This window comes from Glandiceps talaboti, chromosome 1 (genome assembly GCF_964340395.1).
Source record: "Glandiceps talaboti chromosome 1, keGlaTala1.1, whole genome shotgun sequence".
Classification (NCBI taxonomy): Eukaryota; Metazoa; Hemichordata; class Enteropneusta; family Spengelidae; genus Glandiceps; species Glandiceps talaboti.
Genome location: NC_135549.1, coordinates 34,948,031 through 34,970,194, shown reverse-complemented (window position 1 = coordinate 34,970,194; position 22,164 = coordinate 34,948,031). Strand labels below are relative to the sequence as shown.

Genomic DNA, 22,164 nt, shown 5'->3' with positions numbered 1-22,164 from the left:
ACACATTTTTAGCCCTAATTTGCATATTACCGATGGAATCATCATGTCATGAACAAATCTTACTTTACACCCCCTTAAGAATGTTCCCACCAAATTTCGCACCAATCTGCCCAGTAGTTTCTGAGTATAAGTTTTTAGACCAAAAATCACAGTTTTTGACCCAAATCAGACACCTGTGATGCAATCATTTTGATTTGAAAAATTTCCCAACTAGACACTCAAGGTAATGGACCCACCAAATATCATGGCAATCGGTTCAGCGGTTTTTGACTTTAAGTTGTTTACACACACACACAGACAAGCAGATGCCAGGCGATCCCTACAGCACTACTGAACCTCAGTTAAATTGTGCTAAAAATGGGCTTACAAGGTATGTTGTTGTAATTAAGATGTATCCCTCACTTGAGATGTGATAACCTGTTGGGAAAGTACCTAAATAGTTTAGCATGCAATATTGGACGTGACGTATTCCCCAGCATGCACTGCTCTAGAAGCTACTTCCTGCATATATGGGCCAGTTGGAATCTTGTTTCCCCAGACTCTTGCTTGCGGAGGTCTCGTAGGCAGAGCCCCAAGTGGCGAGAGTCTGGGTAACCAAGACTAGATGACAACTTACCCTTGGTGAACTCCAGTTTAGTTTTACAAAGACATTTCCACCAAGTTCTTCTATTGCTTCTTTCACTTTGGTGTTGAACTCTGGGAAGTGAGGAACCTACAAAGGAGATTGGAATATTTTGACCTAAATGTACAAAATAGACTTGCACACATAGAGTGTTCGATCGATAGGAATGTTTTGATGTAAATGTATCATATAGACTTACACGCACACATAGAGTAACTGATACAGTGGAATGTACCATATAGACTTACATAGATCAGTAGAGTAACTGATACAGTGGAATGTACCATATAGACTTACATAGATCAGTAGAGTAACTGATACAGTGGAATGTATCATATACATGTAGACTTACATAGATCAGTAGAGTAACTGATTGATTGGAATGTACCATATAGACTTACATAGATCAGTAGAGTAACTGATTGATTGGAATGTACCATATAGACTTACATAGATCAGTAGAGTAAATTATTGATTGGAATGTACCATATAGACTTACATAGATCAGTAGGGTAACTGATTGATTGGAATGTACCATATAGACTTACATAGATCAGTAGAGTAACTGATTGATTGGAATGTACCATATAGACTTACATAGATCAGTAGAGTAACTGATTGATTGGAATGTACCATATAGACTTACATAGATCAGTAGAGTAAATTATTGATTGGAATGTACCATATAGACTTACATAGATCAGTAGGGTAACTGATTGATTGGAATGTACCATATAGACTTACATAGATCAGTAGAGTAACTGATTGATTGGAATGTACCATATAGACTTACATAGATCAGTAGAGTAACTGATTGATTGGAATGTACCATATAGACTTACATAGACCAGTACAGTAACTGATTGATTGGAATGTACCATATAGACTTACATAGACCAGTAGAGTAACTGATTGATTGGAATGTACCATATAGACTTACATAGACCAGTACAGTAACTGATTGATTGGAATGTACCATATAGACTTACATAGACCAGTACAGTAACTGATTGATTGGAATGTACCATATAGACTTACATAGACCAGTACAGTAACTGATTGATTGGAATGTACCCTATAGACTTACATAGATCAGTAGAGTAACTGATTGATTGGAATGTACCATATAGACTTACATAGATCAGTAGAGTAAATTATTGATTGGAATGTACCATATAGACTTACATAGATCAGTAGGGTAACTGATTGATTGGAATGTACCATATAGACTTACATAGATCAGTAGAGTAACTGATTGATTGGAATGTACCATATAGACTTACATAGATCAGTAGAGTAACTGATTGATTGGAATGTACCATATAGACTTACATAGATCAGTAGAGTAAGTGATTGATTGGAAAGTACCATATAGAATTACATAGATCAGTAGAGTAACTGATTGATTGGAATGTACCATACAGACTTACATAGATCAGTAGAGTAACTGATTGATTGGAATGTACCGCATAGACTTACATAGATCAGTAGAGTAACTGATTGATTGGAATGTACCATATAGACTTACATAGATCAGTAGAGTAACTGATTGATTGGAATGTACCATATAGACTTACATAGATCAGTAGAGTAACTGATTGATTGGAATATAGACTTACGTAGATCAGTAGAGTAACTTATTGATTGCAATGTACCATATAGACTTACATAGATCAGTAGAGTAACTGATTGATTGGAATGTACCATACAGACTTACATAGATCAGTAGATTAACTGATTGATTGGAATATAGACTTACGTAGATCAGTAGAGTAACTTATTGATTGCAATGTACCATATAGACTTACATAGATCAGTAGAGTAACTGATTGATTGGAATGTACCATACAGACTTACATAGATCAGTAGAGTAACTTACTGATTGGAATGTACCATATAGACTTACATAGATCAGTAGAGTAACTGATTGATTGGAATGTACCATATAGACTTACATAGATCAGTAGAGTAACTGATTGATTGGAATGTACCATATAGACTTACATAGATCAGTAGAGTAACTGATTGATTGGAATGTACCATATAGACTTACATAGATCAGTAGAGTAACTTATTGATTGGAATGTACCATATAGACTTACATAGATCAGTAGAGTAACTGATTGATTGGAATGTACCGTATAGACTTACATAGACCAGTAGAGTAACTGATTGATTGGAATGTACCATATAGACTTACATAGATCAGTAGAGTAACTGATTGATTGGAATGTACCGTATAGACTTACATAGACCAGTAGAGTAACTGATTGATTGGAATGTACCGTATAGACTTACATAGATCAGTAGAGTAACTGATTGATTGGAATGTACCATACAGACTTACATAGATCAGTAGAGTAACTGATTGATTGGAATGTACCGTATAGACTTACGTAGATCAGTAGAATAACTGATTGATTGGAATGTACCGTATAGACTTACATAGATCAGTAGAGTAACTGATTGATTGGAATGTACCATATAGACTTACATAGATCAGTAGAGTAACTGATTGATTGGAATATAGACTTACGTAGATCAGTAGAGTAACTTATTGATTGCAATGTACCATATAGACTTATATAGATCAGTAGAGTAACTGATTGATTGGAATGTACCATATAGACTTACACACATAGAGTAACTGATTGATTGGAATGTACCATATAGACTTACATAGATCAGTAGAGTAACTGATTGATTGGAATGTACCATATAGACTTACATAGATCAGTAGAGTAACTGATTGATTGGAATGTACCATATAGAAGTTACATAGATCAGTAGAGTAACTGATTGATTGGAATGTACCGCATAGACTTACATAGATCAGTAGAGTAACTGATTGATTGGAATGTACCATATAGACTTACATAGATCAGTATCTTTTGGCTGTTGCTATGGGCTTGGTCATGTTGCTAGACATATTTGCATACATTTTTTGAATGTTCATTCATTTTTCTATTAATCCCTGTTATTTTTGCAATATATGTGATCATTTGGCTGTTGCTATGGGTGTGGTCTTGTTGCTAGGTACATTTACATACATTTTTGAAATGTTTATTCACTTGGCTGTTGCCATGGGCGTGGTCTTTTTGCTAGGCATATTTACATACACTTTTGAATGTTTGTTCACTTGTCTAAGAATCCCTGTTATCTTTGTGAAATGCATCATTTGGCTGTTGCTATGGGCGTAGTCACGGTTGCTAGGGATATTTGCATACATTTTTTGAATGTTTACTCACTTGCCTACCAGATGTTATTTAACCAAAACAACTGCCATTTGGTTGTTGCTAAGGGCATGGCCATGGTTGCTAGGGCCAATTATATCAAAATGTTTTGAAGAAAATCTGCAGAATAACACTTCTAGAAACATTTCATTAAATTTTAGTCTCATTGACTAAGTACTTTAGTTTTTAACGAAAATTCACATTTTTACACCTAATTTGCATATTGCTGATGAGATTATTATTTGCTCGATATTTCTTCATCTATACACCCCCAGGTGCATGATCCCCATTAAATTTCAGTCATATCTACTCAGTAGTTTTGGAATTAAAGATTTTTGACCAAAAAGACACATTTTTATAGCTAATTTGCATATCACAGATGGGATCATCATGTCGTGTACATTTGAATTGAATTGAAATTTGAATTGAATTGAAATTTATTTCATCAGATAACAAAAACAAAACAAGAAATAAATAAATAAATAATACATTACACTTTCAAAAAAATTGGACAAAAGGAAATATACATGTGTTATCTAATGGGGACCATGAAAATAGTTCAGCAGAACTAGTCGTGTCCATGGCCCGTACATTCAATTTTAGATTAATTCAAATTCATAAATGGACGCAACGAAGAAAATTAAGTCAAAAATAAACACAGCACGCATTCACGCACACTCATACACACACACGCACGCACATACATACATACATACATACGCATACACACATACGAGAAGAAATAAAGCAAAAACCAGAAATGTTGTAAAAACGCCAAAGAGTATAAATTAAGGTTGGTGTGTAGAATTTAAAATATAATTTCTTAGTTCATTTTTGAACTGTTGCCTGGACATGTTAATTTTTAGGTGACTTGGTAAAGAGTTCCAGTGCTTTGTCGCTGCATATTTGAAATTGTGTTGGGTGATGGTCAATTTTATCGATGGTGGACGAAAGTTACCACTGGAGGCTGAATGGTTTTGATATGTATGAATGGGACGGTCAAAATACTTTTCTATGTTGTGGGGATAACGATTATTTCTAAGATCATACACGAAAATACAGGAGGAAAATTTACTAAGTTGAAATATATTTAGAACATTAAGTTGGTTAAAAAGGGGTTCAGAGTGTGCGTTGAAATCAGTGAATGTTATCAAGCGGACAAATTTCTTTTGTAGTCGGAATTTCTTAATCTAAACACCCTTAAAAATGTTCCCAACAAATTTCAGACCAATCTGCCTAGCAGTTTTTGAGATTTTTTGACCAAAAATCCCAAATCACACACCGGTGGTAAGATCATTTTGATTTGAACAATTTCCCAACTAGACACCCAAGGTAATACACCCAACAAATATCATGGCAATCAGTCCAGCGGTTCTTGACTTTAAGTTATTTACACACATCCACACAGACAGACAGACAGACACTTTGCTATGGCTATAGCACTACTGAACCTTATCAGTTCAGTTGTACTAAAAAATCAGTCCTAATGTTTCAAACGTTGCACCAACAATTAAACCTTTTACCCTGCAACTTAAATGTCATCACTCGAAACTAAAGTTTGGGCCAAAAGAATGAAAAATTTTGTTTTGGTAATTACTATTCTGCTTTGTAAAAAGAAAGTTTTGTCACATAATGTCTTGTCATATGAATGAAAAGTTTTATCCTTGTATTAAATATTTTGCTCTCAAAATCTATTATTTATTCCAAAATTTATTGTTCCTGTGTCATCTGTGGGCCACTATAGGTTAAAGCCTCATTAGAAAGATTAACATTGATAATGTGGGAACAGACACTTGAATGTTGTCCATATGTATCACACTGTTCAAATCACACATACATGTGTATGGTCACTATTTTGCCACAGATGTCAAGGTCACGTAATTATGGAACCTGCATATATGTCTTGTACACGTACTGTTGTTTGTTACATTTGTGTAAAATTTGGTTGAAATCAGCTGATGCATATCAGAGAAATGAGGGTGTGTGAAGACATACACACAAACACATACATGGACCAAACCCAATATAATAGCCCCTTCTGGGCATTGCCGACAGAGGAGAAAACCATAAATTATAACATTTTGGGACTTCTATTGTAACTCTATCATGACATCTATCATGACTCTATCATGTTTCATCTTCCATACTTTTAAAATGCTTACTTACTCTGGCCTCTCTATCTTCACTTTCTGTGGTTCTCTGAAAATAATCAGAACAACATATCAGCCAAATGGTTGAGTGGTTAATGCCAGAGCTTAGACTACATGAACAACCTCACTGTTTACTTTTATCTGTAAGTATTACAAGCATTCATAGAAGGCATAGCTCCCAACTGGTCTGTTCTTTGGCAAAGCGATTCTGCAAATTTAAGTTTGAACTTGACAATGGAAGGTTATGGTCAAAAGTCTATCTTAGTAGTAACCATATAATATGCCAGTAATTTTAACATTATGGGTGTGCACATTTGAAAGTGCCTCTTTTATTATGCTATTTGACATTGATATTGGAAGTCCAAATCAAAGGTCAGGGTATAAAGAGAAAGTGTACCTTTGATAAATTAAATACAAATATAGCAAGTTAAATGGGGTATTTGCGTTTTCAACTTCTTGAGCTATCGTAGCAAGACAAATTTCAGTTATTTTAGACTTGAAGGGCCAACATGGTCATAGGTGCTAGGGCCAGTTTTGTCAATATGTTTTGAACAATAACTACAGAATAACACCTTCAGAAACATTCACACAAAGTTTCAGCCCCATTCACCATGTAGTTTTCTAGATATAAGTTTTTGACCTAAATAGAGATTTTGTATACCTAATTTGCATATCGTCGATGAGATCATTATGGTATGAGTTCACCTTCATCTACACATCTCCAGATGCATCCTCATTAAATTTCAGCTCAATCTGATTTTGTTATTATAGTTTTTCACCAAAAACCACATTTTTGGACCTAATTTGCATATCACTAATGGGATCATCCTGTCATGAACAATTCTTAATCTAATCAACCTGAAGAACATTCCAACCAAATTTCAGCCCAATATCCTCAGTAGTTTTGGAATTAAAGGTTTTTGATCAAAAATACATATTTGTATACCTAATTTGCACAACACTGATAGGATCATCATGTTATGAACAATTCTTTATAATTATCTGAACACCAATAAGAACGTTCACATCAAATTTCAGAACGATCTGCCCTGTAGTTTTTGAGTTTAAGTTTTTTGACCAAAAATTACATTATTTTACCCAAATCACACGTCAGTGGTAAGGCCATTTTGATTTTAAAAATTTCCCAAGTGGACACCCATGGTAATATACGGTGACCCATCATATATGGTAATCGGTCTAGTGGTTTTTGATTTTAAGTCGTTTACACACACACACACACACACACACACACACACACACACGCACGTGAGTATAAAGTTGACGTCAGATTCAGATTCAGATTCAGATAGCGTCATATTCAGTGTCAGATTCAGCGTCAGATAGCCTCAGATCCGAAGACACCCAATGGACTCAATCAAACCTGAAATAATACCGTTGAGACTACAGGGAAAGATTCCACTTCACAACCTTTTGAGTCCGTCAAGTGTCTTCGGATCTGAGGCTATCTGACGCTCAATATGACGCTATCTGAATGTGAATCTGAATCAGATTCAACTTTATACTTGACACACACACACACACACACACACACACACACACACACACACACACACACATCTACAGAAGCTGAAGCTGAATTTTTTGGGAATTTAAATGGCTGTATTTGATGGCCCTTGTAGAATGTCAAGTTTTTAATTAATATATGTTCCTTTACTTTCAATCAATCAATAATTTACATCCTATCAAATTGTACTGGCTCACACCTCTTTCACAGTCTACTGGTCTTTATCAAATTGTACTGGCTCACACCTCTTTCACAGTCTACTCTCTTTATCAAATTGTACTGGCTCACACCGCTTTCACAGTCTACTGTCTTTATCAAATTGTACTGGCTCACACCTCTTTCACAGTCTAATCTCTTTATCAAATTGTACTGGCTCACACCTCTTTCACAGTGTACTGGTCTTTATCAAATTGTACTGGCTCACACCTCTTTCACAGTCTACTCTCTTTATCAAATTGTACTGGCTCACACCTCTTTCACAGTGTACTGGTCTTTATCAAATTGTACTGGCTCACACCTCTTTCACAGTCTACTCTCTTTATCAAATTGTACTGGCTCACACCTCTTTCACAGTCTACTGTCTTTATCAAATTGTACTGGCTCACACCTCTTTCACAGTCTACTCTCTTTATCAAATTGTACTGGCTCACACCTCTTTTACAGTCTACTCTCTTTATCAAATTGTACTGGCTCATACCTCTTTCACAGTCTACTCTCTTTATCAAATTGTACTGGCTCACACCTCTTTCACAGTCTACTGTCTTTATCAAATTGTACTGTCTCCTACCTGTTTCACAGTCTACTGTCTTTATCAAATTGTACTGGCTCACACCTCTTTCACAGTCTACTCTCTTTATCAAATTGTACTGGCTCACACCGCTGTTACAGTCTACTGTCTTTATCAAATTGTACTGGCTCACACCTCTTTCACAGTCTACTGGTCTTTATCAAATTGTACTGGCTCACACCTCTTTCACAGACTACTGTCTTTATCAAATTGTACTGGCTCACACCTCTTTCACAGTCTACTGTCTTTATCAAATTGTACTGGCTCACACCTCTTTCACAGACTACTGTCTTTATCAAATTGTACTGGCTCACACCTCTTTCACAGTCTACTGTCTTTATCAAATTGTACTGGCTCACACCTCTTTCACAGTCTACTGTCTTTATCAAATTGTACTGGCTCACACCTCTTTCACAGACTACTGTCTTTATCAAATTGTACTGGCTCACACCTCTTTCACAGTCTACTGTCTTTATCAAATTGTACTGGCTCACACCTCTTTCACAGACTACTGTCTTTATCAAATTGTACTGGCTCACACCTCTTTTACAGTCTACTGTCTTTATCAAATTGTACTGGCTCACACCTCTTTCAAAGTCTACTGTCTTTATCAAATTGTACTGGCTCACACCTCTTTCACAGTCTACTGTCTTTATCAAATTGTACTGGCTCACACCTCTTTCACAGTCTACTCTCTTTATCAAATTGTACTGGCTCACACCTCTTTCACAGACTACTGTCTTTATCAAATTGTACTGGCTCACACCTCTTTCACAGTCTACTGTCTTTATCAAATTGTACTGGCTCACACCTCTTTCACAGTCTACTGTCTTTATCAAATTGTACTGGCTCACACCTCTTTCAAAGTCTACTCTCTTCATCAAATTGTACAGGCTCACACCTGTCATGTCTGTTGAAAATTTCAAATGCCTATAGCTACTAATTCATTGGCTGAAATCATTTCACTCTATGAACCATTAGCATCAGTCTTATCCTTTCACAGTCTACTCTCTTTATCAAATTGTACTGGCTCACACCTCTTTCACAGTGTACTGTCTTTACCAAATTGTACTGGCTCACACCTCTTTCACAGTGTACTGTCTTTATCAAATTGTACTGGCTTACACCTCTTTCAAAGTCTACTGTCTTTATCAAATTGTACTGGCTCACACCTCTTTCACAGTCTACTGTCTTTATCAAATTGTACTGGCTCACACCTCTTTCACAGACTACTGTCTTTATCAAATTGTACTGGCTCACACCTCTTTCACAGTCTACTGTCTTTATCAAATTGTACTGGCTCACACCTCTTTCACAGTCTACTGTCTTTATCAAATTGTACTGGCTCACACCTCTTTCAAAGTCTACTCTCTTCATCAAATTGTACAGGCACACACCTGTCATGTCTGTTGAAAATTTCAAATGCCTATAGCTACTAATTCATTGGCTGAAATCATTTCACTCTATGAACCATTAGCATCAGTCTTATCCTTTCCAAAATGATTGATTAGTACATCTAATTCTTTATCGCCATATATAGCAAACTCAGGTGATGCCTTACTTGGTAAATGTTCAGGATTAAGAATACAAAATGCCAGCAGGATACCATTGTCTGGGAATCTCTTGTTAATGTTCTCAACTAAATTAGAGATGATTTCTCGTTTAGCTTGCGGAAATCTGATTTGGAATACCTTCCTGTATATTGGTACAATTCTGATACTCAAACTTGTTGTTTTCATTTGGAGAATTAGGAACAACATCTAAAAATCTGTGAAGATTAGCTCCAGTTTCTGTATTCATATCCTGCAAGGCACCTGTTGTTGCTGATATAAATGGCTGAACACTAGAAAAATCAACATGAGACTTTTTGAAAAGACAGTAGCAATCTATTTATGATACCCAAGGCATCACACATAGTGGCAGTTGTAGCAATGAATTCATACAATTCTTGATTCTTTTTAGTAATCCCTTTGCTTTATATAATTAGTGGTCTGTTCTTCACAGTCACTTTCCAAGCATGTAATCAGACTGTTAAGACTATTAACTATGCCATCTACAACAGCTCTCTTGAATTCAGAGGCATGGGATAGGACAGCTAATGCCATTTTGTGACTTCGGTTTCTTCATGCTTAGAGAAATAAATTGTCCCTAAGTCACGTCTTTACCTGTTGTGAAATGGTTGTCATTTTCACCTTTTTACAGGCTGTAAACAGGAATACATTTTTTTTCGACATAATATGCCAGCCACGGAAAGTCGTTAAACCATGCTGTTTTGATTTATCGTTTTTTGTTGTACACTTCCTGTGTCTGAGATTGAGAGGGCCTGCTGCTGGTTCGGCAGCATGTTGTTCGTTGGAAGCAGCTTGCTGTCTGTCATTCGACTTTTCAGGACCGATTTCTTGTTCACTACTACATGTTATAGTGTCTTGTTTACTTGTACCGGTATTCTTGGTTTCTTTGCCTGACTTTCTTGGCGAAATCCACAATCCAACAAAGTATGAAGGCGAGACTTCGTCATAATGCAAATTAGAAAGTTTGAAAACGTACATAATATGAATTTTTAAAAAGATCTCTCAGCACGCTCTTTAAATTTCAATGGAGCATGCGTAATATTAACAAATTGTACCGAGATACCCCTTAGGCAGTGAATAATTATTGACACATTGTACCGAGATACCCCTTAGGCAGTGAATAATTATTGACACATTGTACCGAGATACCCCTTAGGCAGTGAATAATTATTGACACGTTTGCCATATTCGATATTGTTACACATTGAGGAATGGTGCGATTCAAAATTTGGAATTGCCAGTTTGGCTAAACGTCAGTCCAAGTTGCAAGGCAATAAATTAATTTACCATTTAATCTGGCAATTGGCAGCTCGAACACTGTTGTAAATATGAATAATTTCATCATTTTAAATAAGACTTTTCTCATCAAAATGCTTACCTCATCATCACTTGAATCATCCTCACTGGAAATATCAAAAATACCAAAAACATGAAATGGCAGTTAATGTTAAACCATGAAAAACATATACCCGGTACAATGTAGTAAAATTTTGCAAAGGTATACATATTTTCAATATGGCGTTCGTCAAACTCAATTTACAATTTTTTTTACAATACTAGACAAAAGGTTGTCTTGATATCTACATGTACCGGTACATTTGTACTTAAACAGAAAATTAAGTCAATTTGTTAATTTGTCTACAGTTCCTCTCATATGCAGGGGTTTCATTAATTTTTTGTATCAAGAGGCTGTAATAAATTGTCTGCAGGCTATGCTGCTGATGTCAATGCTGTCGATGGAATTCGCCATCGGCAGGGAGAGAGTTTGTGAGGGGGTTTTAAAGGCTTTCAGAGGTATTTTTGGAGACAATTTTGTTGATTTTAAAGAGCGAATTCCACCTATAAACTATTCATTTTTTCCTATAACTGAGACACCATATTATAGTAAAACTAAGTGACACCACTCACACTTTCATACCAGGTCAAATAAATTATTTGACCTGGTTATGTTATTATTATTATTATTATTATTATTATTATTATTATTATTATTATTATTATCATTATTACAAGTGAAGGGGTTTAATATTATACAATAATGACAATAAAAACATTTTGGATGTTTATACGTCCCTGGTGGAACCATGTAGCATATGAATTCAGAGACACGTTTACATGTAAACACACCCTGTCTCGTGTTGTCGACCTACACCACACTACATGTACTTTCTAAATATCAAATGTCACTGAAATGAACAAAATGGAACATTCTAATTCCCAATATTGAATTCTAATCGAAAATGATCTCATATTTTCGTACTCGCGAACTTACAGAGATTGGATGAGAAAGGGCTGCACGATAAGACAACACATGAGGCAATGTAAGTTGTGAAAGGGCGCCCTCAAACGTCAGCCAGCATAGCAAATATGAGCCGGCATAGCCAATATATGCTCAAATGGATACATTTTATTGACAATAGGACCAAAAAGGCACCATTCCTCTAAACTGTCTCTCACACGAAGATTTATTATTATATGATATTTAAACCCCCTCACTTGTAATAATAATAATAATAATAATAATAATAATAATAATAATAATAATGATGATAATAATAATAATAATAGTACATAATAATAATAATAATAATAATAATAATAATAATGATAATAATAATAATGATAATAATAATAATAATAATGATAATAATAATAATAATAATAATAGTACATAATAATAATAATAATAATAATAATGATAATAATAATAATAATAATAATGATAATAATAATAATGATAATAATAATAATAATAATGATAATAATAATAATAATAATAATAATAGTACATAATAATAATAATGATAATAATAATAATAATAATAATAATAATAATAATAATAATAATAATGATAATAATAATAATAATAGTACATAATAATAATAATGATAATGATAATAATAATAATAATAATAATAATAATAATAATAGTACATAATAATAATAATAATAATAATAATAATAATAATAATAATAATAATAATAATAAAGTAGACTTATAGAGTGCCTAATCTCTGCAAGCAGAGCTCAAGGTGCTTGGAATGGAAAATTACTCACCTTTGTGGCAACACGAGACTGCCATCAGACATCAAGTAGTCATGGAACTCTTGTGAGAATGGGAAAACTGTACTGTTAATCAAAATAATGACAAACAGATGCTTTTAAATGTGAATTCATTTTTGTAGGCATTAAACATTTGCACAATTAAAACATTTTTGAATAAGAAAAAACCACATACATTTGTACATCATCACAGTTAAAAATACAAAATGTAGTGCCAATGACATTGTAACACAACTGTATAATAGTTAATGTTTAGCTATGTGCTAATGTGGATTGACAGTACATGTACATGTACAGACTGACCTAGTGTTTGCTTTCGGAAAAATTAGTCTTTAATTTCATCAAAGCTGTGTGGCAAATAAAAGCGAGAATTTTGAGTTATTACGTATATTTTAGTTTAATACCCTCCAAAAAATAATGCTATCAACAGGTCAACGATATGTGTTCCATGGGCGCTCACCACAGTCAGTACACTGTACGCTCATGTCAGAAAAAAAAATTATATTCTTTTCACTAAACTTTGCAACATTATTTTATGACAACTACTCTTCGCTCAGCTCATGTTCAACTTTTTCAAATGACACCAATCTGTCTGAAAAATCGTAAGTAGAGACAAAGGGGTTTTGTGAAAATCTGAGTCACAGCTATCGTAGGTGTCAATCAAATACTGGTGCTTAAATGCTTCGCGGAATACTGGACAAAGGAGATCTTCACTAGGCCGCAGTGCTAGTGCCAATTCAGTCATAAATAAAATAATATTGTTATATACATAGCAAGTACCAAGCTCCCAACTGTTATGACTTCAAGCTTGAATGGGAAATGTTGCACAATTAGTTGTGGGTGTAAAACTTCAACCTGTACACTCCTACACAACAACCACAAGTGATATTCCTCTGAAAGTCTTCCCAACATGTTTTCATTATTATATAATATTAAACCCCTTGTAATAATAATAATAATAATAATAATAATAATAATAATAATAATAATAATAATAATAATAATAATAATAATAATAATCTTTATTTATACTGGATAGTTCTTTAAGTATACAAACACTTGTCTTCCAAGAAGTCCAGTGAGGGCCATCCCTCATGGGTTCAGTGTTAATGCAGAAGGAAACCATTGGACCAGACAAGGTCAAATTTGTGTGGTCTGCCCCCCAAAAAACACTGGTCCCGTACCTGGACCAGTGGATTTGTTCTGTTCATCCCTGGATGCATCTTTTCAATCGAGTACATTTGTAATTGTAAAATATACATACCCATCGATGAAATATTAGCAATCGATCGAATACATACTCATTTTACATCTCTTTGACAATAGTATTCGTTAATAATATCCGAAAAAGTGTCGAAATTGGAACATTTCCATTTTCGTAATTTCAAACATCCCACCTTACAAACGTCACCAATTTGATTAGGACTGGGACTTTTGTAGCCACAGCGAGGTAAAATTACTAAATACCATATTTATTTCTAAAATTTAACCACAGGGTGAGTTAATTCTTTAGTTACCAGCACTTCTGGTAAGCCCAGGTTTCACGGCTGGCTCTTCGAAGACGGAGAAGGAAGAGACGACTTACTCCGTATGCAGCAGCACTACATGTATATCGGAATGACAAATGACACAAAAACGAGACGAAAAAGTCCTCAAAATCAAAACAAACGCTAGAATTATTGCAGCTAGACTAAATGTACAACACACGCAGCTATAGCAAAAACATCGAGGGATAGTCGAACGACTGTGCGTATCATACACATTTTATGTTTCCTAAGAACGATTTACATACTAGATAAAAAATAGGCTTCCCACAGTCCACTCAATACAAAAATAAACAACACCACACGTAATCCTGCCGACAAGCAGGCACTGTATTGTATAGTATTCGGATAAAAAATGGGGTGAAAAATTAAATTTACCAACCTTCTGATACTGACGTGTTTAAAATGTGGATACCACGCAGAGAACATACAATTTAGTACGTGTTGTCGTTTCATACTTGCAGATTTGCTACCTGGTAGAGCGAAGGACGAATGACGTTATTTAGAGTCAAGTCGATTGCTGCAAATTTAACATTTGTTGTATAATGCCGTCCACTCAACGTTTCACGGTCTTATTTCTTAATACTTCTCGTCCGGTTTCCTTGAAGACTGGCCCGCGAGAAGCAATATTTTGTATCTTTTAAAGTCTGTTATAGAATGAGTTAAAAATGACGAAACACTGAATATATTACGAAATTTCCAGAGGCACTTGCATCACTGCGTTTCGATGCCAGGGCGCAGCCATTTTGTTTATTATAATGAGTTACAAATGGACCGCAAAACGTCGCAAATATTTACAAATCAGTCATAATCTTTAGAATGTTCGTAATAAACCAGGAGTTTCTTTTTCTTTTACAATTAATTATAATAAACCATAAATAATAATGATAACATTATTATTTGTAAGGTAGTTGACCATATGGCTTCTGACTGATACACGAGTGTTTTACGACTAAAGTACCGTTAGTGGGTAAATAACAACACGCTGGGGCCAGGGCTGTACACAGCACGATGGAGGAGGAAGCTTCGGAAGCTTGGAATGTCAAAGAATTTGATGAAGATGTTGTATATGAGGTACACTTTGCATTTCTACTATGTCTTTGCATTTTCAAATGTTTTCGGTGTTTTATGTGCCAGATCTTTTGTGTCCATTTTCATTGCCAAAACGTTTTGTCATTGAAATTTGTTTGGCCAGGGCGACCTGACCCTCTTATGCCAATGGACAATATACGTACTAGTACTATTTACGCTCGTCCTGCTTGCATACGGAGTAATCCGGATGTTTAGGGTTGTGTCAGTAATATAGACCCGTGCACCGTCTGCAAGCAAGACTATATTTACGCATGTTGCACATGAAAAACAAAAGGATGACAGCACATTCAAACAGAAGATCGTAGCATTTTAAAGGGCCACTGCAATTCTATTTTTCACTTTTCATCAAATCAATAAAAAATAGCCACTTAACACATTTCTATAGCGTTGAGGAGAAAAAAGTGACCACGAATAGTGAAAATCTCGTTAGAAATTATGCTGCTTCCACATTCATGACACCCTCTGCTGAGCGAGTATTTATATTTGCATATGAAAGCATTCCTGTTATGTCGTCATAGTAGGAACACATAACCTTGAACTTCACCTTCCTAACATGCATTTCTATGGAGGCTGTATCTTTCGAACGGGACGGCGAATGTTCGTCAGATTTTTCAAGTGAAGAGGATCACAGCCTAGCTTTCATCTTTGATCGGTGAACCCTATTCCTTCGAACCGGACGGTACAAGTAAAAGTTCGACGGGTGGTTACGGCGATGATGATCAGGTCATCTACACAAGATCAAGACAGACTTTTAAACAAGAATTGGTATTAAAGTTGTCTTCTATAGTGTCATGTCCTGTCTGGTACTAGTATGTCTTTAAAATGTGTTGTTGTGTAGTCGTGTTCAGTGGTATTCAATTCACTCCAGTGCTTTCTAAGCAAAGTGGCACATCGAAAAAGAATGTTTGAGCGACGGCGACGCGACGCGTCCTTTGTTATGTTGACCTTTGCTAGCTTTGGCTTCTTCACTTTGTGGAGATCGACTGACTTTGTTGTAAATGGAAACAGTTCGTCACACTAAAAGGCAATATTTAGGATGATAGAGTTTACATGCAGTATATTATCCATGTGTATCTTGTACATACATTTCGATGTGTTATCTCTATAGTATTGCGGGCGGCAATGCACCAACGTAAATGCTCGTATAATATCATGTCTGGTTCGTCATGTTGCACATCACTGTTCTGTCACTTTCTACCTAAATACTCATAAATTCACGTCCTGTGACTGTGATCTGCATGTATTGGAGTGTGTTTTGACATGACGTGGTAGCCTACATCATGTTCCCGGAATTGTAATAGGCCTACACTGTAGTGAATGCAACTCTTACATGCTTGATGCACTTTGGCGAAGGTCAACAACCCGGGTCCACATCTAGCACCTCGGACGCGATATTGACATTCAGGTTTGGGACTTTTCTGAATTAAGTCTGGGTTAGTAGTGTAATTTCTCGTGTTTTGAGATGTAGGGAATGTGTTGCGGTTGCTTTCTGACGACACTGGTCCATCGCGTTATGTCTATGCTAAAATACACACGTCAACGATACGAAAACGCTCAGCAATGAGATGAGAGCACATATCAAAGGTGGTATGGGTAGACTACTGCTGTCAGTGTAGATCTAAAGTTATAATCTAATCTATTTTGTCTGCCTCAAAACCTGTCACTTCTGTCTTCAAATCGAAAAAAAAAACATGATCAGAAACCCACGCTTGATCGACGGCATAATTGTACGTGCTTGGACCAGTTCCAATGAAAATGCGACACAAATACTATTATTCAAAACTGTCAAAACGGTGACACAATATGGCAATATTATGTAATCTGAAGACAGCTCATCGTTTCACAAAGAACGCGATAAAATTCCCTCAATCGGCAATCATTGATCGTGGTGATCTCTAGTATAGTAGTCACGTCACATAGTATTCGATTGAACCATGGATAGATCAGTGATTCATCCCCAGGATACAATGTAACAATGAGCCGTCTCCCCTCCATTGTCTATGATTGCATCCTGATTTTTTATATTTTCCATGCAGAGTAGATTAGTTGTGGTGAGCGTTTTGAATTTTACGTAGTGGACTTTGTACCTCTGAATTTAGACTGGGACAAGTTCCTTGATCGATTTTTTTTTGCGTTTGTTATGTGTTGATACTATTTCTTTTCCCATTTCTATTCCCACATTTTTTTTGCCTTTTCCATACTTACAATGTAGCGAAGTCTAGGCTTTCGCAATACATGACTGAATGTTTTTCAGAAAAAAGTGTAAATAATTAGCCCAGAGACTTGGGTAAGCGGTAAAGTCTACTCTGAACCCGATAAAAACTCGCTGGTTGCCCGTGCTCTATTTGTCATGTATGTATCTGAATATTTGCCGATTCATCATTCATGTACATCATACTCATAGCTAGCTAGCAGAATAAAGACTGGATAGCAATTTACGCAATAATGGCCTGCTGTAGAACCTCGTTCTGACTTGCGCTCTCACGATGGCGGCCTTGTCAGCATCGTGTGAGGACTACACGGAAGTTTCCGTGGCTTACCCCGTAAATCATGTTTTCACTAAATTTCTAAGGTAAATTTTTTTATTATGTATTAAACAACCCATACAATGCGTATTTATATTGAATAAATGTTATAGCAGGAAATTTGCAAGTTGTCAAATTACGGTCGATGGTAATGATTGTAGCTGTGCTGTGTCTTTGTCGAACTTTGTCCTGCCGACAATACAAGGTGCGTTGCGATGCTTGAAACAACACAACATTTTCAGGACTAAAATTTTAGTTTATATTCATTATCTGTGCCAAATTTGGTGCCTCTACCTTATGTGGTCTATATTTCGTACAGATTTCAATCTGACCTTGCAAGTTCTCAAGTTAATGATTGTGGGTACATATGTACGTCTGTGTTGAATTTAACGTGGCTGACAAAATAGGTTCATAACGCTCGAAACAACACAAAATTTTGAATACTAAAATTTCAGTTTCTATCCATTATGTGTGCCAAATGTAAGGTGATCGAATCACTCTTCGTGTTACTGCAGCCTCCAAAAACATAACGTCGAACCATTGTCGATTAACGGTACTGCCATAGTGAACCGCTAGGCTAACAAGACGAAGACCAGGTTGGCGTCAAGGATGACGTAATATTACAAATGTAAACAACACCTTTGGCTTTGCTAACACGTGAGTGCTCGGCATATTCCGGAAACACGAAAAAAGTCGAAGGAAGCAGGCTGGGAGGTACAGATTTCCCCCCTCCCATTTCTATATGACGCATGCAGTAAATCAACATTTAATCATACATTCCTTTCATTAGGGGGCAGTATGAACATATTAGTGTAAAGAAAGAAATAGAATTGCAGTGGCCCTTTAATGTAGATTCAGCACTCATCGCTGAAAAGATGATGCGCATAGTTAACAGCAAGGCACACTACTAGACCAAAACAGAGACTTTCTCCTTAGGGGAGAACCATTTCATTTCGGGGGGGGGGGGAGGATTTGAGAAAAATAAACATTTGTCGGCAGGTGAAGGAGGAAAAAAAATAATTTGAGCTCAATAAGCTTGAGAAAAAAAAATTGTTCAAACAGACAGAAAGTAAAAAAAATGGAATGTCTAGTACATGTACCATAGCCGACCCTCACTGGAATGGCTAGTGCCATCACCCGCGATATTTCTCGTTGCTGAACATTTCCCAACAAATGAATCGCACAAACTCCTCCAACTCTTCCGTTCTACCTTATAATACCAAATGCAAACTAATTATTTCATTCTCGTGCAGCGCACAACCATTCAAAATTGATAACAACTGATATAACACAGAGAATAGCTTTGCCTCATTTGATTTACTCCTTAGAAAAGATCTTACGCTGTGAACTACACTTTTGAATTATACTGATTTTTGTTAAAAGTCACACATTCTTTGCTTACATTAAAATTGTGGGATTTCGACTTGAAATGAGCATTAATCCAAACTATCGGTTATTCGATTCTTGTTCGATCCCCCGGCGAAGACATCTTACAATGCAGAGGAATACAAATTAGGCAACACCCGTGAATGCGCAACCATAGCGTTACTCATCTGAGTCATAGCGTGCTGGAAAGTGCAGTTGAGAACATGTGAACGGCCGTAGTGTATGCTAAGGTCAAAGCGGGGTCAACTAGTTTCACTTGTACATTCCCCGTTCCACATGCTCTGTTAAATTTCCCTTTACGTGTATCAGTATGGCCACTTTCACATTTGATCGGGGAGAAATTGTAGAAGCAGTTGACGATGATGGTCGCTGGTCACTGGCGAGAGTACTTGTGCTGGTGGGTAATTGAAAAATTTCCAGCTGTTTACTTGTGTTATGTAAGAGCCCATCATCACATTTGTAAATATTGGTACTCTTTGATAATAAGTCCACTTGCTTGGCTAATGGCTTGTTCCCATCATGTATAGTTAGCGAGTCGTAATAAATGAGTATTTAAGACCACTTTTCGACAACCCCCATATTTCACCATTTTTACCTTAAATAAAGAGTTCAATCTATACTAAAATTTAGGCAAACAAAAATATAGATCCATTTTAGATTTTAAAACGACAACCCCCATATTTAATCTTTTTAAAGTTAAATAAATGGCTTAATAAGTACAATAAACTCACACAGTCATATGTGTTCAGAGTCTTTACTATTACTTAGTGCAACTTCAGAAGGGATTACTGCCCTCACACTTCGTGTTGTGTAAAAACTCATTAATATTCATAAGCAGGGACTGAGAAGGGGAATCCCCTATACCTTAGGTCAAAATTTCAGGGCCTCAAGTATGCGTCCCGAATTTGTCAGAAAATCGGTATTCCTAAATGTAATTCCAAAATTTGTGTTGCTGGTACAAAAGAAGAGATGTCAGTTGAGGTTTAGGTGTTTACAGTATTTAAAATGGTGGACTCTAGTGAAAGTTACAGCGAGTTGAAAATGCCTAGGTCAAAATTTCAGGACCTCAAGTATGCGTCCCGAATTCGTCGGAAAATCAGTATTTTTAAATGTAATTCCAAACTTTGTGTTGCTGGTATAAAAGAAAAGATGTCAGTTGAGGTTTAGGCGTTTACAGCATCTAAAAGTGGACTCTAGTGAAAGTTACAGCGAGTTGAAAATACCGAAAAATAAGGCATGTAAGCAGTCATCTAAAGTGAGTGTAGATACTTTGTAGCAGTGTAACCTAATTTACATAAGAATACCCAGAATGTTGTTCGGTTACTATTTAACAAGAAAAAAAACAAAATAATGAGAATAACACAAAATTTAGTGAAAATTTTATGGTTTTAGTTATATACTTATTAATCTATAATTAATTGTATGTTTGTATATTATTTTCATCAACATTAACTGTTAATAAAAGTATTAAAAAATGCATCCAAACCGTAGATAGAGTTTTACTTTCAATATTAACATATATATAAAAAATCAAATTATATATAAATTGGCGCTTAGCGCAGCGCCTGCTATAGTTCCAGAAACTGTCAGCCGACGATGGGTACTCGTGTGGGTAACAACCTAAGACAGGCATAGCGAGGAACCATAGCGAAAAAACTTAGTGCTTGGCCGCTGTTGTACAGACAGTCAAAAATTTTGTGTACACATAATATAAACATTATTATGTGTACACAAAAGTCTCAATCTCAATAAATAATTTCAATTGGCAATTAACAAAGTAATAAACCCGTACTGACTGTACGAGAGTAAGTTGAGATTTGATTGACACCAAAAAAATAGAAAGTAAAAAAAAGTCTGTACAACAGGCACTGGTTTTTTTTGCTAAATATTTTAGTATTATATATAAAAATGATCAAATCATTAAGCAGCGCCTGCTAATGACGATCTATCGACGATCTCTGTGATGTTAAATTTCAGAAACCAATCACAGGTGTTAAATATTACTTAGAATATGAAAATAATACGTTTAAACTAGAACCTATACTGCCTCTGAAACCTATAATACCGGAAGAAATTGCAATAATTGAATTAGATCATAAAAAAATTGTTAGACTATTGGTAAATGAATTTTCTCATATAATAAATACAGAGAAGGTAATATTTGATAGTGACAGTAATGATTACTTTATTCAACCAGGAACTTATCATATTCAACATTTTATAGAATCCGGTAGTATTTATAAAGATATTAACGAGACCGCAATAGTTAATTTTGATATAAAATTCGATGATAAAATTAAAATATCTCATTCAACATACGTTATATATATAAAGTGATACCAAAAAATGATTGACCAAAATATTAAAACAATACAGGATTTGATCGACTATCTTACACGAGTATGTAGTGCGTATAGACGTTCTTACAAATTATTAAGTCGTGTTAATAAAGCAATACTCATTACTAGTGGGATTGTTTCAGGAGTTGGCGCATTAGCTGCAGTACCCGCAATTCCAGTTTTTGTCAGTTTATTAGCTGCTGTTCCAATAGTCGTTACAGTTGTCAATCAAAACTTAAAATTAACAGATAAAGTATCACGGTTAAAATTACAGTATCAGCATTTTAAGGAATTATTAACATACACGCAAGCAAATATTTACTCCG

At 35.5% G+C, this 22,164-nt stretch overlaps 2 protein-coding genes across 3 annotated transcripts in view; one reads left to right on the top strand and one right to left on the bottom strand.

The window, feature by feature from the left end:
• The window catches only part of LOC144435024 (translation initiation factor eIF2 assembly protein-like), a 66,204-nt gene extending 50,977 nt beyond the window's left edge, over positions 1–15,227 (bottom strand). Inside the window, exons 1-5 of one of the 2 annotated variants that reach the window (XM_078123564.1) lie at positions 14,879–15,227; positions 12,947–13,018; positions 11,267–11,291; positions 6,022–6,054; positions 617–712 (exon numbers count right to left, since the gene is read on the bottom strand). In XM_078123564.1, the coding sequence (XP_077979690.1) occupies positions 617–712; positions 6,022–6,054; positions 11,267–11,291; positions 12,947–13,018; positions 14,879–14,952 (300 nt within the window). In that variant the 5' untranslated portion in view covers positions 14,953–15,227. Of the gene's footprint in view, positions 1–616; positions 713–6,021; positions 6,055–10,482; positions 10,615–11,266; positions 11,292–12,946; positions 13,019–14,878 lie in introns of those variants that run through there. The other variant, XM_078123573.1, reaches the window with a different exon arrangement.
• Positions 15,228–15,507: 280 nt separating this feature from the next.
• LOC144436070 (vezatin-like) overlaps positions 15,508–22,164 on the top strand; it is a 135,712-nt gene continuing 129,055 nt past the window's right edge. Inside the window, exon 1 of the mRNA XM_078124739.1 lies at positions 15,508–15,570. Coding sequence (XP_077980865.1) covers positions 15,508–15,570 — 63 coding nt within the window. The remainder of the gene's footprint in view (positions 15,571–22,164) is intronic.